Genomic DNA, 15,999 nt, shown 5'->3' with positions numbered 1-15,999 from the left:
ACAGTCCTCTGCAAACCCGGACCAGGGAAAGGCCAGCACAGGAACAAGCACAAGCAGCACCTGAAGAGAGGGGGGAGACAACCTGCAGATCCACGTTTAACTCCAAGAGTTTCAGGACCTGCAGAGAGGAGGATGACAGTGCCTTCCTCAGGACCCTCACACGTTCCCAGGATGGGTGGAGAATCCCAGTCTCCAGCCCTGGCAGAGCAGCTGTGGCAGGGGGAGCACAGGGACAGCTGCCCAGGCAGCTGACATGGACATACCTCCTCCTTGCTCCCCCGCACCCTGCAGTCAGCACATCTCACGTGCAAACACCCCACATCAGTCAGCTTTATGCAAAGCTACGACCAAAAGCTCCATGGCAGGTGACAGCAAAGAGTCCTGGAGAGAACAATAAAACGACAGTTTGCCTGGATTTGGGGAGGTGCTGGACAGGAGTGATGTGCGTGTTCGCCTCAAGAGGGCCCCTCCACAGTGCTCTGGCAGAGCAAAAATCATCTGTGACAAAGGAACTATTGGCAGCATTAGACACGAAATCCAGCTCGGCAATCCCACAAGAGCGGGACACAGAGCCAGGCACTGACACTGGCAGCCCCACACGGGTCAGGGCAGTGATGCCACAGGGGTGAGAAAGCAGCTCATGCCCGAGATGGACACCCTGAGGTTTGCACTGACCACAGTGAACACACACACTCTTCTCCATCAGTTCATGCAACACCCAACACCCATCTGGGGGCACAAAGCCCTCTCTGGGTGGCAAAAGGTTGCCCTGCTCCCCAGGGAAGGGTCAAGGGCTTAGCCTTGCTTCTCACACCACAGCTCCAGTGCCAGGGGAGCTGCAGCTGGAGCCCACTGGAGCATAACACTGCACACACTGGCACGGTGACATGGTGACAGGGCACCACGGGGCAGCCAGCACCTCACCAGTGCCCAGCTTTACAAGCAGCAGTTCCACACTGAGCAAACCCAGGTTATTTCTGGGCACAAACACAGCCAGGTACAAAAACCAACCCTCACTATTTCTTAGCTCACATCAGGCAAGACTTGAGTTCATCAAAACAGCAACAGCACAAAGGGAAGAGGTGAATGAACCTCTTGGCATCACCGGGGGACACCTCGCTCTGTGTTCCCCCTCTCACCACTCTTCAGTCTTTGCCCTTGAGCAAATCACTCACCTCAGCCAGCGAATTCACTGCTGTGTCACTCTTTACATCACCCAGCTGACCTCACAAGCTGACAGCGTGGGCTGTTGTCCTCCTGCACAATTCCTCCTTCCTTCCTTCCCTCCGGCTGCGCCCACGCCCTGGCCCGGCTCTGAACCTGAAGGCTGTGGCCGTGGCTACTTGTACATCATGGCACACATTTCTGCACACCCACACAACTGCTGCAGAGAGCCAGGCAGGGAAAACAACAATGGCACTGGATCAGGGAGAGCACGAGCAAGAGGCACCCTCTCCATTGCCCGTTCCATGGGGAAAAATTATAGAAAAAACACAGGGAAAACACACCTCACACACAGCCAATCCATCTGACAGCAGAGACTTTCATCCCTGAAATAGAGGGAATGCACCCAGCACATGGGAGCTGACCACAGAGCCACTGCCTTGGAGATGTCACAATCCTGACATGCTGGGTCTGTCTTCAACTTTGCTTTCCACCTTCCACTCACAAAACACCACTGCCACGTCCTGTGTGACTGTCAGCAAACAGCTCCAGGCTGTCTCTTGAAGAAGGGTGAGCAGAAGAGAACCAGATGGTCTGTCTCGAGGGAAGCAGAAGCAAGACCAAGCAACTGTGGCCCCCGTGCAAGTCCAAAGAGGCAAAGCCAACTCAAAGCTCCTGGAGTTCTTCCAGAAAGCCATGGATGGCCCTTGCAGAGCACTCCTGTCCCTGCACCACATGGTTGATTAGTCTTGGAACAGAAAACTACTCTTTAAAATGCTTGCAAGCAGTGATTCACTCACTACTCCAGCCCTTCTGCTTGAAGGGACAAGTTTTCTGAGTTTGAGAGGTTTAGAAAACAGGCCTTTCCTTTAACTCCAACCTGCTAGTAACATGCTAACAACCACAACCTCTCTGTCCCACCAAGACACAGGCCCTGCATGTCGACTCTATCACCACAAACTTCTTCATTATCAATTATTTATAACCCAGAATAATTAAAGGGGCCATGCTGAAGCCTATCAGGAGGACCTGCAACCCTGAAAACCTCCTTCCAGCCCTCTGGCAATGCAGGGGAGATCTTAAGACACCCACAGTGATGTTGTGGGGACAGAACAGAGAGCAGAGACTGTCACCACAGGGACCTGCCTTCTCCAGGAGATTGGACTTTGATCATCTCCCTGCAGTAAAACAGCCATAAATTTGCTAAAATGGTAACAAAATGCTTCACACAAAGAGAGGAAATAAGGTCAGGGAGCAGATGAAATTCAATGCCATTATTTTATACAGAGTGTGATGTAACAATGGAATCTGAACTCTGAACCAGCTGAAAGATAAGAAAGAATGGGGGATAATTTTTTTGTTTATTGCCAATAGGCTGATAATAGAAGAAATCTTCAGATTTGGGGACTGGGAGGCTGGTGCTGCTTCCCCTTGCATTGCCAACCCTCCACAGGCAGCACAGCCCTGTTGGCAGCTGGCAGGAGCTGTGCACAGAGCCTGTATGACCCACTCTCTGAGCTGTCAGTCAGGAGGAACATGAGCTATTTTATTTGCAAATTAATACCTACATCTGTGCTACAGATCCAGGCAAGTGCCAGTGGAGCAGAGGCAAATGCAGCATGGCAGGGAAATCTGCACTTGCTGCAGGGCTTCACAGGCAAGGTGTCCTGATAATCAGCACTGAAAATAGACACCAGAGTATCAGCCCTCTCAGTGGAACTTCTCAGAAACACAGATGTTTTGATCCAGGTTCCAGCCTTTTATTCCTCTCTGAACCCCTCTGCTGCACAGTCTACCACTAAAGGAGTCTCTGAGATGCCTTACAAGGGAACCTATGGGGGGACTTATTAACCAAGATATTTAAGCTCTGCTTGTGATCTCCTTGGCCACAACCACACAGGGGCCTGTGAGAGAGCAGCTCACACCAGAGCAGGGTTGGCATTAGGACAGGGTTGAGTGCAGAAGGGGCCGAGCCTCCGACTCCCCTGAGGCTGCGAGCGGGGGATGCCTGAGCTCTGACACTCCCTACACAGTCAGTCACTGAACAGGTTGTGCAGAGGAAAAGCAACGAGCACCACCTTCAGAAGAGCGGTAAATTATTCCCCTTGGGAACAAAGATGCAACTGTGAAGAGATAAAGCAGTGGGAAAACATGGCAGGAAAATTTAATGCGTTCTCTGCAATTACAGCCACAGCTGCCAAGTTGTTCCTCGTGCTGTCACCACAGCAGCAGTGACAGCGTTGGTGTCAGCCTGACCTTTCACCCTCGCCCAAGGCAACACAACACCCCCGTGGGTTCCTGCAGGCACAGGGGTTTGCTGGGATGACAAACACCACCACTCTTCAGCAGATCTGTGGACACAGACTCACACTCACGACACTCTCCTGGTGCTAAAGCGACCCACGTCCCTGCAGATCTCTGCCAAGATCTTACACTGCAACCAAAGCTTCTCCCCCTGGCTCTCCTGAGTCCTGTTCCCTGCTCTCTCCCAGCAGGTTTAAGCAGCACAGGAGCTCCAAGGAGCCCCAGGCAGAAAGGAGCACCAGGGCCATGCACAGCTGGAGCAACCAGCAATGTCCCCACCCGGCCTCAGTGTCATGCCAAGAACACGTGGAAGGAGGTTTGTCCCAGTTAACCTTGGCAGGAACCAAGACTCCAACATTTTCCATGACCCTCTGCACTCCCTTCACAGGACTCTTTTCAATGAGTCTGGTGTGTCCTGTCCAACTGGTGGAGGGGAATAAAACAATTCATTTTGCCAACGTGTTCAGTTTTCCTTGAGTAAGGCCAATGCCAACCCCCAGGGGCTCCCCTGGGAATGTGCCCACCATTGGGTGGGTGAGGGTGGTCACTCCTCCCTGTGCCCTTCCCTTGCCCTTTGCCCTTCCACACATGAGAAACCAAAAAAAAACAGATCCTCAACCACTGCAAGTCTCTGCTGGAGCTGCAGGGACATGACCCTCTGCCCCCCTTGCTCGTGCTCTCCCCTTCACTCAGACAGGTACTCTCTGATAACCTGAAATGCTGTTTTCTCTTTCAAGCCCATTCTCCCAATAAATTGAAAAGAAACCAGAGGGAATGTAAATAAATGGGAAAAAAACACCCCAGGGAAGGATGGAAATCTGAGCCCATAGTGTTAAATTGCACTAAATAACTGAAAATCAATGTTGTTCTTCCTTTTCATCAGGGCACAGCTGTACATTCTGCAGCACTCCAGGGACACCTCTGCTCGTTCCACCATCCTGCTACGTGCACTTACTTTTATTGCTACAAGGGCCCCTTCCTGACAGTAAAAACAATATCTCTGAAAAGAGTAATGACCATTTTTTAAAATAAAACAACAGATATAATTATAAGAGAACTGCATTTCTTCTTTGCTCTATTACTTTCATAACTTTCCTAATATCCCTGCTGATGTCCAGGGGTACCTGCCTCAAGATGGATATTCACCAGCACACATAAGGAAACATCCATTTCAAAAACCCCAAACAGCACTGCAATTAAGGCACCACGTCAGGAATCATCCCTGCAGCCTTTAAGAACAGCTAGAAAAGCAAATCGCAATTAAGAATGTTATCTGCCATTAAGAAAAAAAATCTACAGACAAAAGAAAACCCAAATCAGTTTTATAAAGCTGTCTCAGGCCTCCAACCTCTTCATCCCAGTGTATCCCATCTGGAGCTGGGCTGAGGAATCCAGTGGCAACACATGGTGATATTCACTCTGTTAAAGGTGAGGGAGGAGCTGCTGGAGAAACCCTCTCTGCAGAGGACCCAGGGCTTTGGAGCTCAGGTTTCATGGTCACCCTTCCATGGAAGGGAGCAAATGGGACCAGCAGCAGATTTAAGAACACCAACACCCTGCCCCAGGAGCTTTTCCCTACACTGCTCTAAGCTCTGCTAGTCTGGTCCCACAGCACTGTGCTTCAGAAGAGCCATGGGTATGACTGGTGGTCTGGGATGCTCCTGGCCTTCCATTCCAGGAGCAGGAGGAAGCCGTGCTGGAGGAGCACAGCGTGTCCAGCTTGATCCCTACAATCTCCAGCACTCCTTGCCAGCAGCTTCTCCCATAACTTAAATTAGGGACGGAATTTGGTCTTGTCCACAGCCTTGGCTGGCACAGCAGAGCTGTCAGAATGTACTTTGGAAAGAGCTACACCCATACATGTCACCTGCCCCACCCACCCTGGCCCAGGAGCAGGAGCACACGTGGAACAAGGATCATTCCAGGCGGGAGCAGGGCCCTGCCCAGGGCCCTCAGGAGGAAACTCCTGCTTCTTCTGTCAGACAGAAACTTTCTGACAAAGAGTTGACTCAGGAAAACAGCCTAATCCAATTAATAACTGTTCTGGTTCTGCTTTGCCAGGTGGCAAAGGCAGAGGAGAAGCAATTCAATTCCAGTGGCCACACCGACACTCCCAACTTTGGGGTCCCACCACCTTCCCCAGGGTTATTTATTGCTTGGTCTGGAGCTGGGCTCAGACATCACAACTGAGTCACCCCTTGAGAGATTCTGCACCCAGGGCTGCTGGGAGATGGCTCTAAACACTTATTTAGGGAATGGATATTAGCAACAAATACCTTCATCCTGCTTCACAAGCAAGGGATCAAACTGCTGGGGGATGAAGAGTCTTCCCCAGAGGAATTTTGTGGCACATATGCATCAGAGTTGGATCTCCTAATTCCAGGTACAAACCTTCACTAGCACAGATGCTACAGCCTGAACAGCCACTGCAGTAACTTAAAATATTGGCCATTACCTCACCTTCACAGAAATAAATGCCTCTAACTTCTGGATACAACCTGCAGTTTTCAAATCAGCATCTGCATCTTCCAAATAAAATGAGGAAAATTGCCCATTAAATCAAATGTCAATGAAGTGGGGATTCAGCCACAGGCACATTGAAGGAACCTGACTCTGGAAGACAAAACTGCCCGGCTCCATTAATGTAATGATGCATTTGATGAGGAAATCACTTGGGGAATGTTATCATGAAACCCGCCAGGGTAAGATCCTAAAGCCTGAGATTGCAGCACTTCAGTTTGCTCACACCAAGCACAGTCTGACCTATGATTTAGAGCCACCACTTGGTGACAATTAAAGAGACAAAGACCAGATGTCAGTTCACAGACAAAGAGTCTTCAGACTCTATATAACTTGGAAGAAGAAACTTAAAAGAATTCGTCCCAGTTCTTAAAAGTCTCTTTTCTTTGTTATGTAACATCCAAAAAAAATCTTTGATTTGAAACAGAAGATGTTAAAATTTTTATAGAGATGTTGCTGAATTCTTCTGCACAAGCAGCTTTCACAAACATCCTCATCCATCAAAATGATTTTTTCCTGATAATTAGCCTCAGAAAAATGCACTTAATCAAAGTGACATCCATTACTTCTCAGTACTGTAAATAGGACTGTGGCTTCTGACAATGATTTTCTGGAAAGTGTTCAGGCTATTTAAATTAGGCGACAAATAAGCTCCTAATGACACTTTTCTGAGATACAGTTTAATTTTATTTATGGGCTTTTTTTATACGTGCCCCAACCCAGCTGTCAGCACTGTCCAAGAAAAGAGAATGCAGGCGATCAAAAACTGCCGTAGTCAGGACAGCAGAGATCAAAGGGATGCCACAGCTTGTGGTATAAGACAATATTTATCAATTCAGCAGATGTGCTTTCTCAGCTGCCTTTAATCAGCAATTCCAGTATCGCTTCAGAACAGGAGCCTGCCTTCCTCACGGAGCCCAGACTCGCAGCACCCTTGGGATGTGAGCTCAGCTCCCTCTCCCTTCCTCCAGCCCCTTTGGCCTCACTCCTGCACAGCCTCCACTGCACAGAGGATTCCCATGCCCAGAGGAGTCCTGTGCCAGGCATGTGGAAGGGCAGCCAGGCACCAGCAGCACTTGTGCCCCCAGTTCTTCACCCTCTTTTTGTTTAAGATGTTACTCAACATCTTAAACTTGCCTGTACTGTTCAATTCCAGTGGCTCTGAATTGCTCTCAAGTCAACAAAACATCAGTGAGATAGGAAATGCAATACTGCCATAAGAGAGCAGAACAAATCCCTTTTTCTCCCAGTATTGACATTGACAGAACCTTCCAAAAGGGAAAGAAACTTCTGAACTGGACAGGACTAATGCCAGACAACCGAGGAACTGCAATGTTCCCAAAGAGAGCCTTCCTTCCCCAAAGAAGAAATTACCTCCCAGGCCCTATCAGTCAGATTCATGCCCTGAACAGCAATTTTTATCCTCTGGAAATTCTGAGCTGAAATGACAGTTAATCCTGTTTCTATAACCTGAAGACCTGCCTTGCAGAAATGCCAAGCCCAGAGTTTAAATCCAGCTCAGCCCAAAGCCTTCAACGTGCCCCGTGGTGGTGAGTTCCAAAAATGAGTCAGATGATCCTGGAAGGAGCACTTCCACTTGACAACTCTAGAATTGCTTGTCATTAGGTTTTTCTCTCTCTGTTCCACAAATCCATTTACCTCCCACATTCCTCTTCCAGTCGGTCGTTTCCTATTTGCTTCCTGGCCAATTTACTGCATCCTCCACACCCCATTCCAAGTGTTATTTTAATGCTCCTGTCACTCAGCCCACCTGCCAAAGAGCAAGCCCTGCATTAGACTGACTGGCTTCACCTTTCACATTCTAAAAGCAGAGGTAAATGAGGAGCAGCCTGTTTTACCTATTCCACCTCCCATTCACTGATTAGCTCTTTCAGTTCCAGAGGTTATCTGGACATGCTCCCTCCTCCTGCCATACCACAGCTCTCTAATTATCTGCTTGTTCCAACAAGCTCTCATCTCCTCAAGCTCCAGCATTACCTCATTCCCTCAGCTCAGCCCAGTGTTGGTCTCCTCAGCATCCTCTGTGATGAGGATGCACTAATTCATCTCTAACAGAGCGTTTTTAATTCTCCAGAAGCAGCAAAAGCTACGGCCCTCCCAACCTTTTAGTCCTCTGCTGACCTCAGAAACCTCCTCACTTTTATCATTCCAGGGAAGTTTTCAAAAGCAGATATTTGAGACACTAATGTTTTAGGCATTGCTTTTATAAATAAATGAGATATTTAGTGCTACGGGTGTTTTCCCTCAGTGTTACATCTGTGAGTCCAATGAGCTCTATTTGACCATTCATAGCTCCCACAGTGTTTCCATGGGGGAATTTCCCCCAGCACATCCCTGTAACAAAGCACTTCAAAGCACATCTCTGGGCTGCTTATCATTTATAAGCACAGCAAAGCCAAAAAGTCTTTCTGCTTTTCTTTTTTCTTCTGCTTTTCTCTTTCTTTCTGCTTTTCTCTCTTTCTGATGACCAAAATCAGCTCCTGATCCAGTTGGTTTGGAACAGACTAATTCACTAGTCATAATTACTCCAGTGAGTTTGGTTCATCTGTAAGATCCTGGTGTTATTAATGACTTGGGACCAAAACTTAGGCCTAACAGCAACATTTCCCAAAGCCTACAGCTCATCTCAACTCCCAGGGAAGTCAAGAGGGCTCCAGTGAACAGCAAATGGGGGGGGTCACAGATTTGCATTCCCAAACACGCTGTGAAATTATCAATATTTTCTAGACAAAGGGGAAATCAAACAGCTAAAGAAAGCAGCACATAAAGCCACCGAAACAGAGATATCTTAAGAAATAAGGGTAATGAATTCTTGAGAAACAAGGCTAATGAATTTAAAAATAATCCAGAGTAGCTCCACATTAAAATTAAAGAGAGACTCTGAATCAGAAACACTCAAATTGAGATGAAAATGAAGGTTAAGGGGTATAACCAGTGAAACACAGAATGAACACAATCTGCAATTCCCAGCTTCTGTATTACAGATGCTTTCAAATACTTAAATGAAAACTATTAAATCTTCAAAGAGCCAAATGAGCCATAGCATAACTGCTCTGAAATCCAGACGTTTTCTGCAGCAGGAATTTCATATCAACTTCTCACTTTATACTGTAAAACTATATTAATGTTTAAGTGCCTGTTAAGAAAATCTGGGCTTTAAAACCTTCAGGATCACAGACTCATTTTCGAGACAGACCAATTTTTACCGCAGCTATAAAAGTTAGGAACACTTACACAGAACATTTGTAAATCCCACATTCCTTTTCCAAAGCCAAATTCACTTTTTTTTTTTTTTTTTGGACGACGCTGGTACATATAAAAAAATTAATTTGCCTTTTAACACAGACTCACAGAAGCCTTGGTGCAGGTACCAAACACACAGTTAGCCAAAGGCTAACTCACCAGGAACTGAAGGGTTTTTTTCAACAAGAATTTCATCTCTCTCTGTTTGCATCACACAATTAATTGGTGGGAAAAGATAACGACCTCACTGACTCCCCATTAGCACTGCAGCTCCTGGGTACTTATGACATGAACAGATTTGAAGGGAAGGTTCTCGTTCCTCTTCATTTAACTGCTCTGCCCATGGAATGCACTTGCCACTCATGGCATTCCTTCAATCATTCACTCAACCTGCTCATAAATCCCTGCCGGCCAGGCAGGAAGAGCAGGCTTGGTGCTCAACACATTAAGACCATTTCTCTGGTCAGCCCAAGAAAGAGAGAGTTGCACCACAACCCCAGCAGCTCTTTATAATTTCTCTGCTCCCATCAGCACATCCTGCTGCAAAGACAGCCTGGAGGAGCCTCACCTCCTAAACAAACGGATGTGCTCAGCCCAAACTCTGCACATGGCAGAGTTCCACCAGCCCCTCACCAACTCCATCCCGTACATCTCCCAGACACTGGTCCCTTTTCCTCCTTGCCAACCCCTGACGGGACTCCCTGCCCAGAATACCCACACGGCTCAGCGTCTGCTGGCCCAGTACACCCACAACTCCCACTGCCCAGCAGGTCCAGCACATCCCACCCTCCTGGAGCACCCAGATGTTCCCGCTGCCTGCTGTCCAAGGCACCCCTGCCCTCCATTCCCTTCACATCCCGGTGCCCTTCTCCCGGGCATGGTTCCTGCGAACATCTCCCAACGCCCGCAGGCTCCGGGTACCCCCCGTAACCCCAAAGCCCCCCTCCCGCAGCGCGGCCGCCCCGGCCCCGCGCTCAGCACCGCGGAGAGCTCCGCGCCGGGCGGGGTCCGGCTGCGCCCGCGGCAGCAGCACCGCGGAGAGCTCCGGATCCCCGCCCCGGAGAGTGCGGGGGTCCCGGGTGTTTGTCCCCACCCCGGGCGTGTGTCCCCACCCCGGGCGTGTGTCCCCATCCCCGGGCGTGTGTCCCCATCCTGGGTGCGTGTCCCCATCCCCGGACAGTGCCTGTCCCCGGGCCGTGTGTCCCTCCCTCGCCGTCCCCGCGCCCCCCACCCCGCTGTCCCCGCGCTGCGCCCCGAACCTGTCGTCGCTCTGGAAGGACTGGTCCCCCAGCAGCAGATCTCGGAAGCGGTACCGGGGCGGCAGGGGCAGCACCTCGGACTCCAGCTCCGTCATCTTCAGGGCGGCGATGTCCAGAATGACCCCGCTCTTGCGGCTCCCGCCGCCGTCCCCGCCGCCGCAGCCGCCGGGCGACGAGAGCCTACGGGAGACAAGGGGGTAGCGGTAGGTGGGGGGGCGAGAGGGGAGCCCTGCCCTGCCCTGCCCGCCCCCGCCGCCCGCCCCGGCACCTCCCCCGGGGCCGGCCCCGCGCCTCCCGCACCCCGCACGCACCGCGCCCCGCACCGCCGGCCGCGATTACATTGCGGGGCAGGCGGCCGTGCCCCCCCTGCAGAGCGCTCCCCCCGGGGGCATTGGGGGGTCGGGGCTCAGGCCGGGGGCCGGCGGGGTGGGCAGGGCGCGGAGCGCGGTCCCGCGGAGCGCCCCGCAGGGCAGCGCCGGGCACAGGACATTTGCTGCTCAGCAGGCGAGCGACGGAGAGCAAGAGGAGCCAATGGAAAAGCCCAATCGCCGGGAGGAAATAAAACTGCTCGCAAGATAATCTACAGCTGCCAGCCGAGCCCGGATCCACCCCCCAGCCTCCCCCCGCGACCAAAAGTAGGGATGGGAGGCAGACGAGGCGATGGCTCCACAGCCCTGCTGGAAGCAGAAGCACAACCTCCTCCCTGGACTGCTGGCACTTAAATCATCCCAACAACCCCAGGATTAAATGAGAAACCACGAACACTGATGACTCAGTTGTCTGTCCAGCTGCCAAGTGCCGTGGCCAGGAGGATCTGTCACCCATCCCTCGGCTGCCCATGTCTCTGGTCCAGGGATGGGGGGGTGCAATGCCCGAGAGACACCCAAGGTGGTGGCTCAAAGACAGCTCTGCCTGGCACACACAAAGATGGACCTCAAACAGCTCTCAAACTGCCCTTTCAGAGGGTTAAAGGCTTTCTTTGGTCTCCTTTTCTCAAACCCCCTTTCTTTACCAACCAAAACATGGGTACAACAGTTCTGCCCACGTCAGTTTGAGCTACTAATTACAGCAGATTGGGGTTAGGCTGAAACTTCCCTTCACAGAACCCCAAGGCAACAAAGCCATTCAATGCTGTAAAGCCAGTGCACAGTCACACAGGGCAGGATCACAGCTCCTGATCCCTTCTGTCCTGGCCTCACCAGTGAAATTCATCCATGCCAAGACAGGAACACCAAATTCACAGACCCTTTGTGGAAAGTGGGGAGGTCAGGGAGAGCTTGGAAGACATGGTGCCTCTGCAGTGAGCTGATTCTTTGTCCATCACGTGTAACTTCGGGGCGTGAGGCAGCAAAGAGCTTGCAAGGCTCCAGCTCCTGCCTGTTCTACTTCCAAATATCTCACCCAAAGCCTCTCCAACCCATTCCAACCACCTTCCCACAGCTTCACCTCCAGCACGCACCACACAAGGCGAAAGAGCTCCTGCCAGCTGAATGCTGAACTGAGCAGACGTGGAGGGGTTTGCTGCTGGGCTGCAGGGATGGGATCTGAGGCCCCTCAGATCTTCTTCTACCTTTAACAACTCAAACCCCTGCAACTCAGCTCCCAGCTGACCAGATTCCAAAGCCCTGCTCGGCTGTTGTTCCCGGGTTTCCAGAAGAGCAATCAGCATGCAAAATTTCTGCTGAACAAAGCCCCAGAAGACAACCCAGCTCGCTCTCAGCGCTTCAGATGATTCTCACTGATGTTATTTGCCACTTAATTCCGTACCCCCAGAGCTTTCCAGTTCCTTTTAGCTGCCATATGCACCGTGCAGCCAAGGCTCTGTGCTGAGTGATGCATCTGTGCAGGGCCTGGGGCATCAGGGAGGTTATTCTATGGTATTCATTGATCCAAAACCTGGTGTCTGAGATAAATCAAGCCAAACCCCTGTCAGCTCAAGCACTCCCTCTGGATTAACTGATATAAACACTAGAGTTAGCTGACCGTCTCCAGCTCACATTGCAAAGGAGGATCTAACATTAAGCACACACAGAAAGAAGCCACAATGAAGTCTTTCCTCTTAAGAGTTTAACTATGACAAATTAGGCCAAAAGCACACTGTTTCTAGGCCACCTCAAAGAAATTCTAGCCCAGCTGAGGTTTCTTGTTGCCGTGAGGCCAGGACAGCATCCTAAAATTGGAATTTCAGGGGGAGAAAAAGTAAATTTTAAAAATCAACCTCTCTCTTATTAAAATCAGACTTTAACGTGGGGAGCCAGGTGCCTGACACCAAATGTGGGCAATTACAATTGTGTTTGAAGGAGACTGTCACACCCAGTGATCTCCACTGATTATGAAGTGCCTGTTCAAAGGAGCAGGTTGTTTCCTTCCCTGCACAGCCGTGGACACACTGACTGCCATGTGGAAAGGGCACCTTTACACAGAGCTACCACCCTGTCTGACACTCCACAGCTCCCACTGTGGGGCCAGGCAGGCAGGTCCACGTTATCTTGGACCCACAGGGAGCTATGGATGCCCACAGCTCTACCCAGCCATCCCCTTGGATACCAAACACTCCCCTTTTGGGGTTTGGGTGTGGTTTTTTTCTTTCAAACTCTACACAATTCTTTTCCAGATCAATGAACTCATCTCTCCTGGCCTCAGATCCTGTGTCAGATTCATGAAACAAAGCAAATATTTACCACTGTCCTTTATTAGCATTTAGAAACTGTAGTAAAATCCAATTATACCAGTATCTCTGGAAACACAATCTCTGCCATTTGCATCTGAGTTTCTTCTCCCATTGGCAGCAGCAGCTACATTTTTAATGTAATTTCATTTATTCTTGCATACAAAATCATTCAGAATTTTAACATTTTGGAACATTTGTTCATTCTGGATGAAGCTTCACTAAGACAAATGCTGCACTCACTTATTTGTTAAGATGTCTTTATCACTTACACAGTGACTTTGAGATATGTTGCACATCAGTCTTAGAAAAAGTGCTCCTGCACCTCACACAGGTCTCCTGACATCAGCACAGAGGATTTACAACCACCCAAACACAGGGATCCTGAGCTACAGAAACACCACAGTAACCTGGCTACTTCTTCAAAGCTGTAGTGGTATAAAATAAAAAATTCATGAACAAGCTCATTTATTGCACAGTCTTCAAATACTACTGGAAAAAAAAAATAATCCTGAAGTCGTTTATAGCTAAATACAGAACTGCAGCTTTATTTTTATCATCCCTTCCCTTCCTTCCTCCAGAACCCTGTACCACCAAAAAAGCACGCTGTGCTCAGCATATGGGAACCTCAACACTCTTCCACTCTCTCGCTACGACACCGTCTCTCCCCCAGCTTGGCCAACTCCCCAGCAGGCAGGGAGGGGACACCCCACTGGGAACACGGGAACTGGGATCCCACCAGAGCTCCCTGTGGATCTCCCCTCCCATTAAAGCACAGGCAGACCAGTCACCACCACAGTCTGGCAAACTCTCCCTCAGAGCCCCGGAGATGCTCCAGCCTCGAGTCCCTTCAGTTGGCTCTCGTGTGTGTGGGCTGGTCACAACCACGTTCTTCCCTTGCTCATTCCCCCCGGGACACACAGGGAAGGCTCAGTGCTGACAGCACCATCCCCTGAGGCTGGAAATGCCACCACGAGACCAGTGACAACCCACCCCCCTGCCTGTGCTGAGCCAGAGCTCTGCCAGAGGCTGTTTGGGTTCCCAGCACCCAAGAGGCAGCTTTGCCTCAGAGGAAAGTCCCCAGGCTGGGAGCCTGTTGTAATGTACTTCAGGATTTTTGTTATTATTTTTGACTGCACATGTCAAAGAACAGGAAAGACAAAACCAAAGTTCCTCTTCTTCTTTCTTGCACGCCACAAAAGCCGCAGAGCATCCTCCTGCTTCCCACCACAAACCAATCCCAAACCACCCAGGGTCATCACAGATCCCAAACTCAGATGTTCTGGTACCTGCATGAGGTAACTGCCCACACCTGCCAGGCACCATTGGGAGCTCCAAAGCTCTCAGTGACACCCCTCACTGAAGGCCCTCCCAGAAATGCTCTTCCTCTCCTCCTTCTAAGGGTTGGGGTGTGCAACCAGAACAGTTGAACCTACTTCTGGGGCAAGTTCTTGCATAACTTACAATCCAAACCCCTCCTCTTCCCCTCCAAGCTGTAAAAAGCCAGAGGCACAAGGTCCTGCTGGCAGCCATCTGTTCTAACTCCATCCTTTCCCCAGGAGGATGGCCAGGGAGTCTGGATGTGCAGCCAGGAAAGCAAGTACCTCCTGTCCAATATCAACATCCCCCCCCAGGCAAAGCCACTTTTCCTCGAGCTTTGGTACCCAGTACACAACCCAACACCACAGCCAGCTGCTGCTGGGCCTCCTGTCCCCTCTCATGGGATAGAAAGGACAAGCCGTGGCTGAAGCAAGGGTGGAACAAGAGTCAGACCCAGGGAATGACCTTCCTCTCACTGTCAGCAGTGACACATGACACAATCTGTTGTCAGAGGAGAACGGAGCCTTTTGAGCAACAAACAGGCACTGGTGGGGCAGGAGCCTCCAGCCCACTGTAGGGTGATGGTGCCTAGACTGCACCCAAGGGATGGGATACTGCTCCAGAGGGTTCTTGGAGCCAGGCTGCCCCAGGACACCAAGGACCATGCCATGTCCCCTCCTCCCTGCCACAGAGTTCCACCAGAGTCTGGCCCTGCATCCTAATCCATCCCTGGCAAGCTCAGCTGCCACCAGGCTCTCAGAGCCTCTCCAGGGAACCAAGCCATACAGGAAATTCTGCCCTTTCTTTTTCTACAGTTATTTAAATATATACAATCATCTTGTGTTTGTTTCTCCTCCCACAGCTCTTATGGTTACCAGGTTACAGTTGTTCTCCCCTCTCTTTTTGATTTTGGGGGTTATTTTCCCCCTCTGAGTGACATCCCCGTGGGGTCTCCTAATGGCTCCAGTGTGTGGGGAGGCACAGGGCTGGTCTGCAGAGTGGGGCTGGGAGGCAGCACAGCCCCCCTGACAGGGACACAGGACTGCAGCAGGCCCTGGCACCGCTCCCCTGGCAAGGAGGGGCAGGAGCTGGCACAGCACCCCGGCACAGCCGGAGGAGAGGGCACAGAGCACACAGGGAAGGGGGGCAGGGGGTCTGCACACGTGTGGGCAGGCACACATGCAGGGCAGGTCCCACCACACACACTGCCCTTCCCTGGACACCAACTCAGCAGCTGCCAGGGCAGGATCTCCCTGCAGGGACACCCCAAGGAAGAGTTGGGGTGCTCATTTCAGGCTCAGAGTTGTGCATGTTCCTCACTCATCTCCCTGTGAGCACCATCCAACATCATTGTTGGTTATGGCTCAGCTGGATGGAGGAAGAGCCCCAGACCCTCATCCCACCGTCCCCTCTCCCTTCCCAGAGGTCACCCAGTGACTCGCTGGCCCTGTTCACAGAGCTGGGGTTACTTGTACAATGGCCATGGATTAAACACTTTTT

At 50.8% G+C, this 15,999-nt stretch overlaps 1 protein-coding gene across 7 annotated transcripts in view; it reads right to left on the bottom strand.

Annotated features, from left to right (window-relative positions):
• The window catches only part of KCNT1 (potassium sodium-activated channel subfamily T member 1), an 81,134-nt gene that overhangs the window by 56,682 nt on the left and 8,453 nt on the right, over positions 1 to 15,999 (bottom strand). For 6 of the 7 annotated variants that reach the window (XR_010435436.1, XM_064676664.1, XM_064676665.1 and 3 more), the window contains exon 2: positions 10,512 to 10,691. Coding sequence is in view for 6 of the 7 variants with exons in the window: in XM_064676664.1 (XP_064532734.1) it covers positions 10,512 to 10,691 (180 nt within the window). In the remaining variant the exon portion in view is untranslated. Of the gene's footprint in view, positions 1 to 10,511; positions 10,692 to 10,850; positions 11,118 to 15,999 lie in introns of those variants that run through there. The other variant, XM_064676668.1, reaches the window with a different exon arrangement.

Source organism: Pseudopipra pipra, chromosome 20 (genome assembly GCF_036250125.1).
Source record: "Pseudopipra pipra isolate bDixPip1 chromosome 20, bDixPip1.hap1, whole genome shotgun sequence".
Taxonomy (NCBI): domain Eukaryota; kingdom Metazoa; phylum Chordata; class Aves; order Passeriformes; family Pipridae; genus Pseudopipra; species Pseudopipra pipra.
Note: the sequence above shows the minus strand (reverse complement) of the source record. Positions and strands in the feature narration are given on the sequence as shown.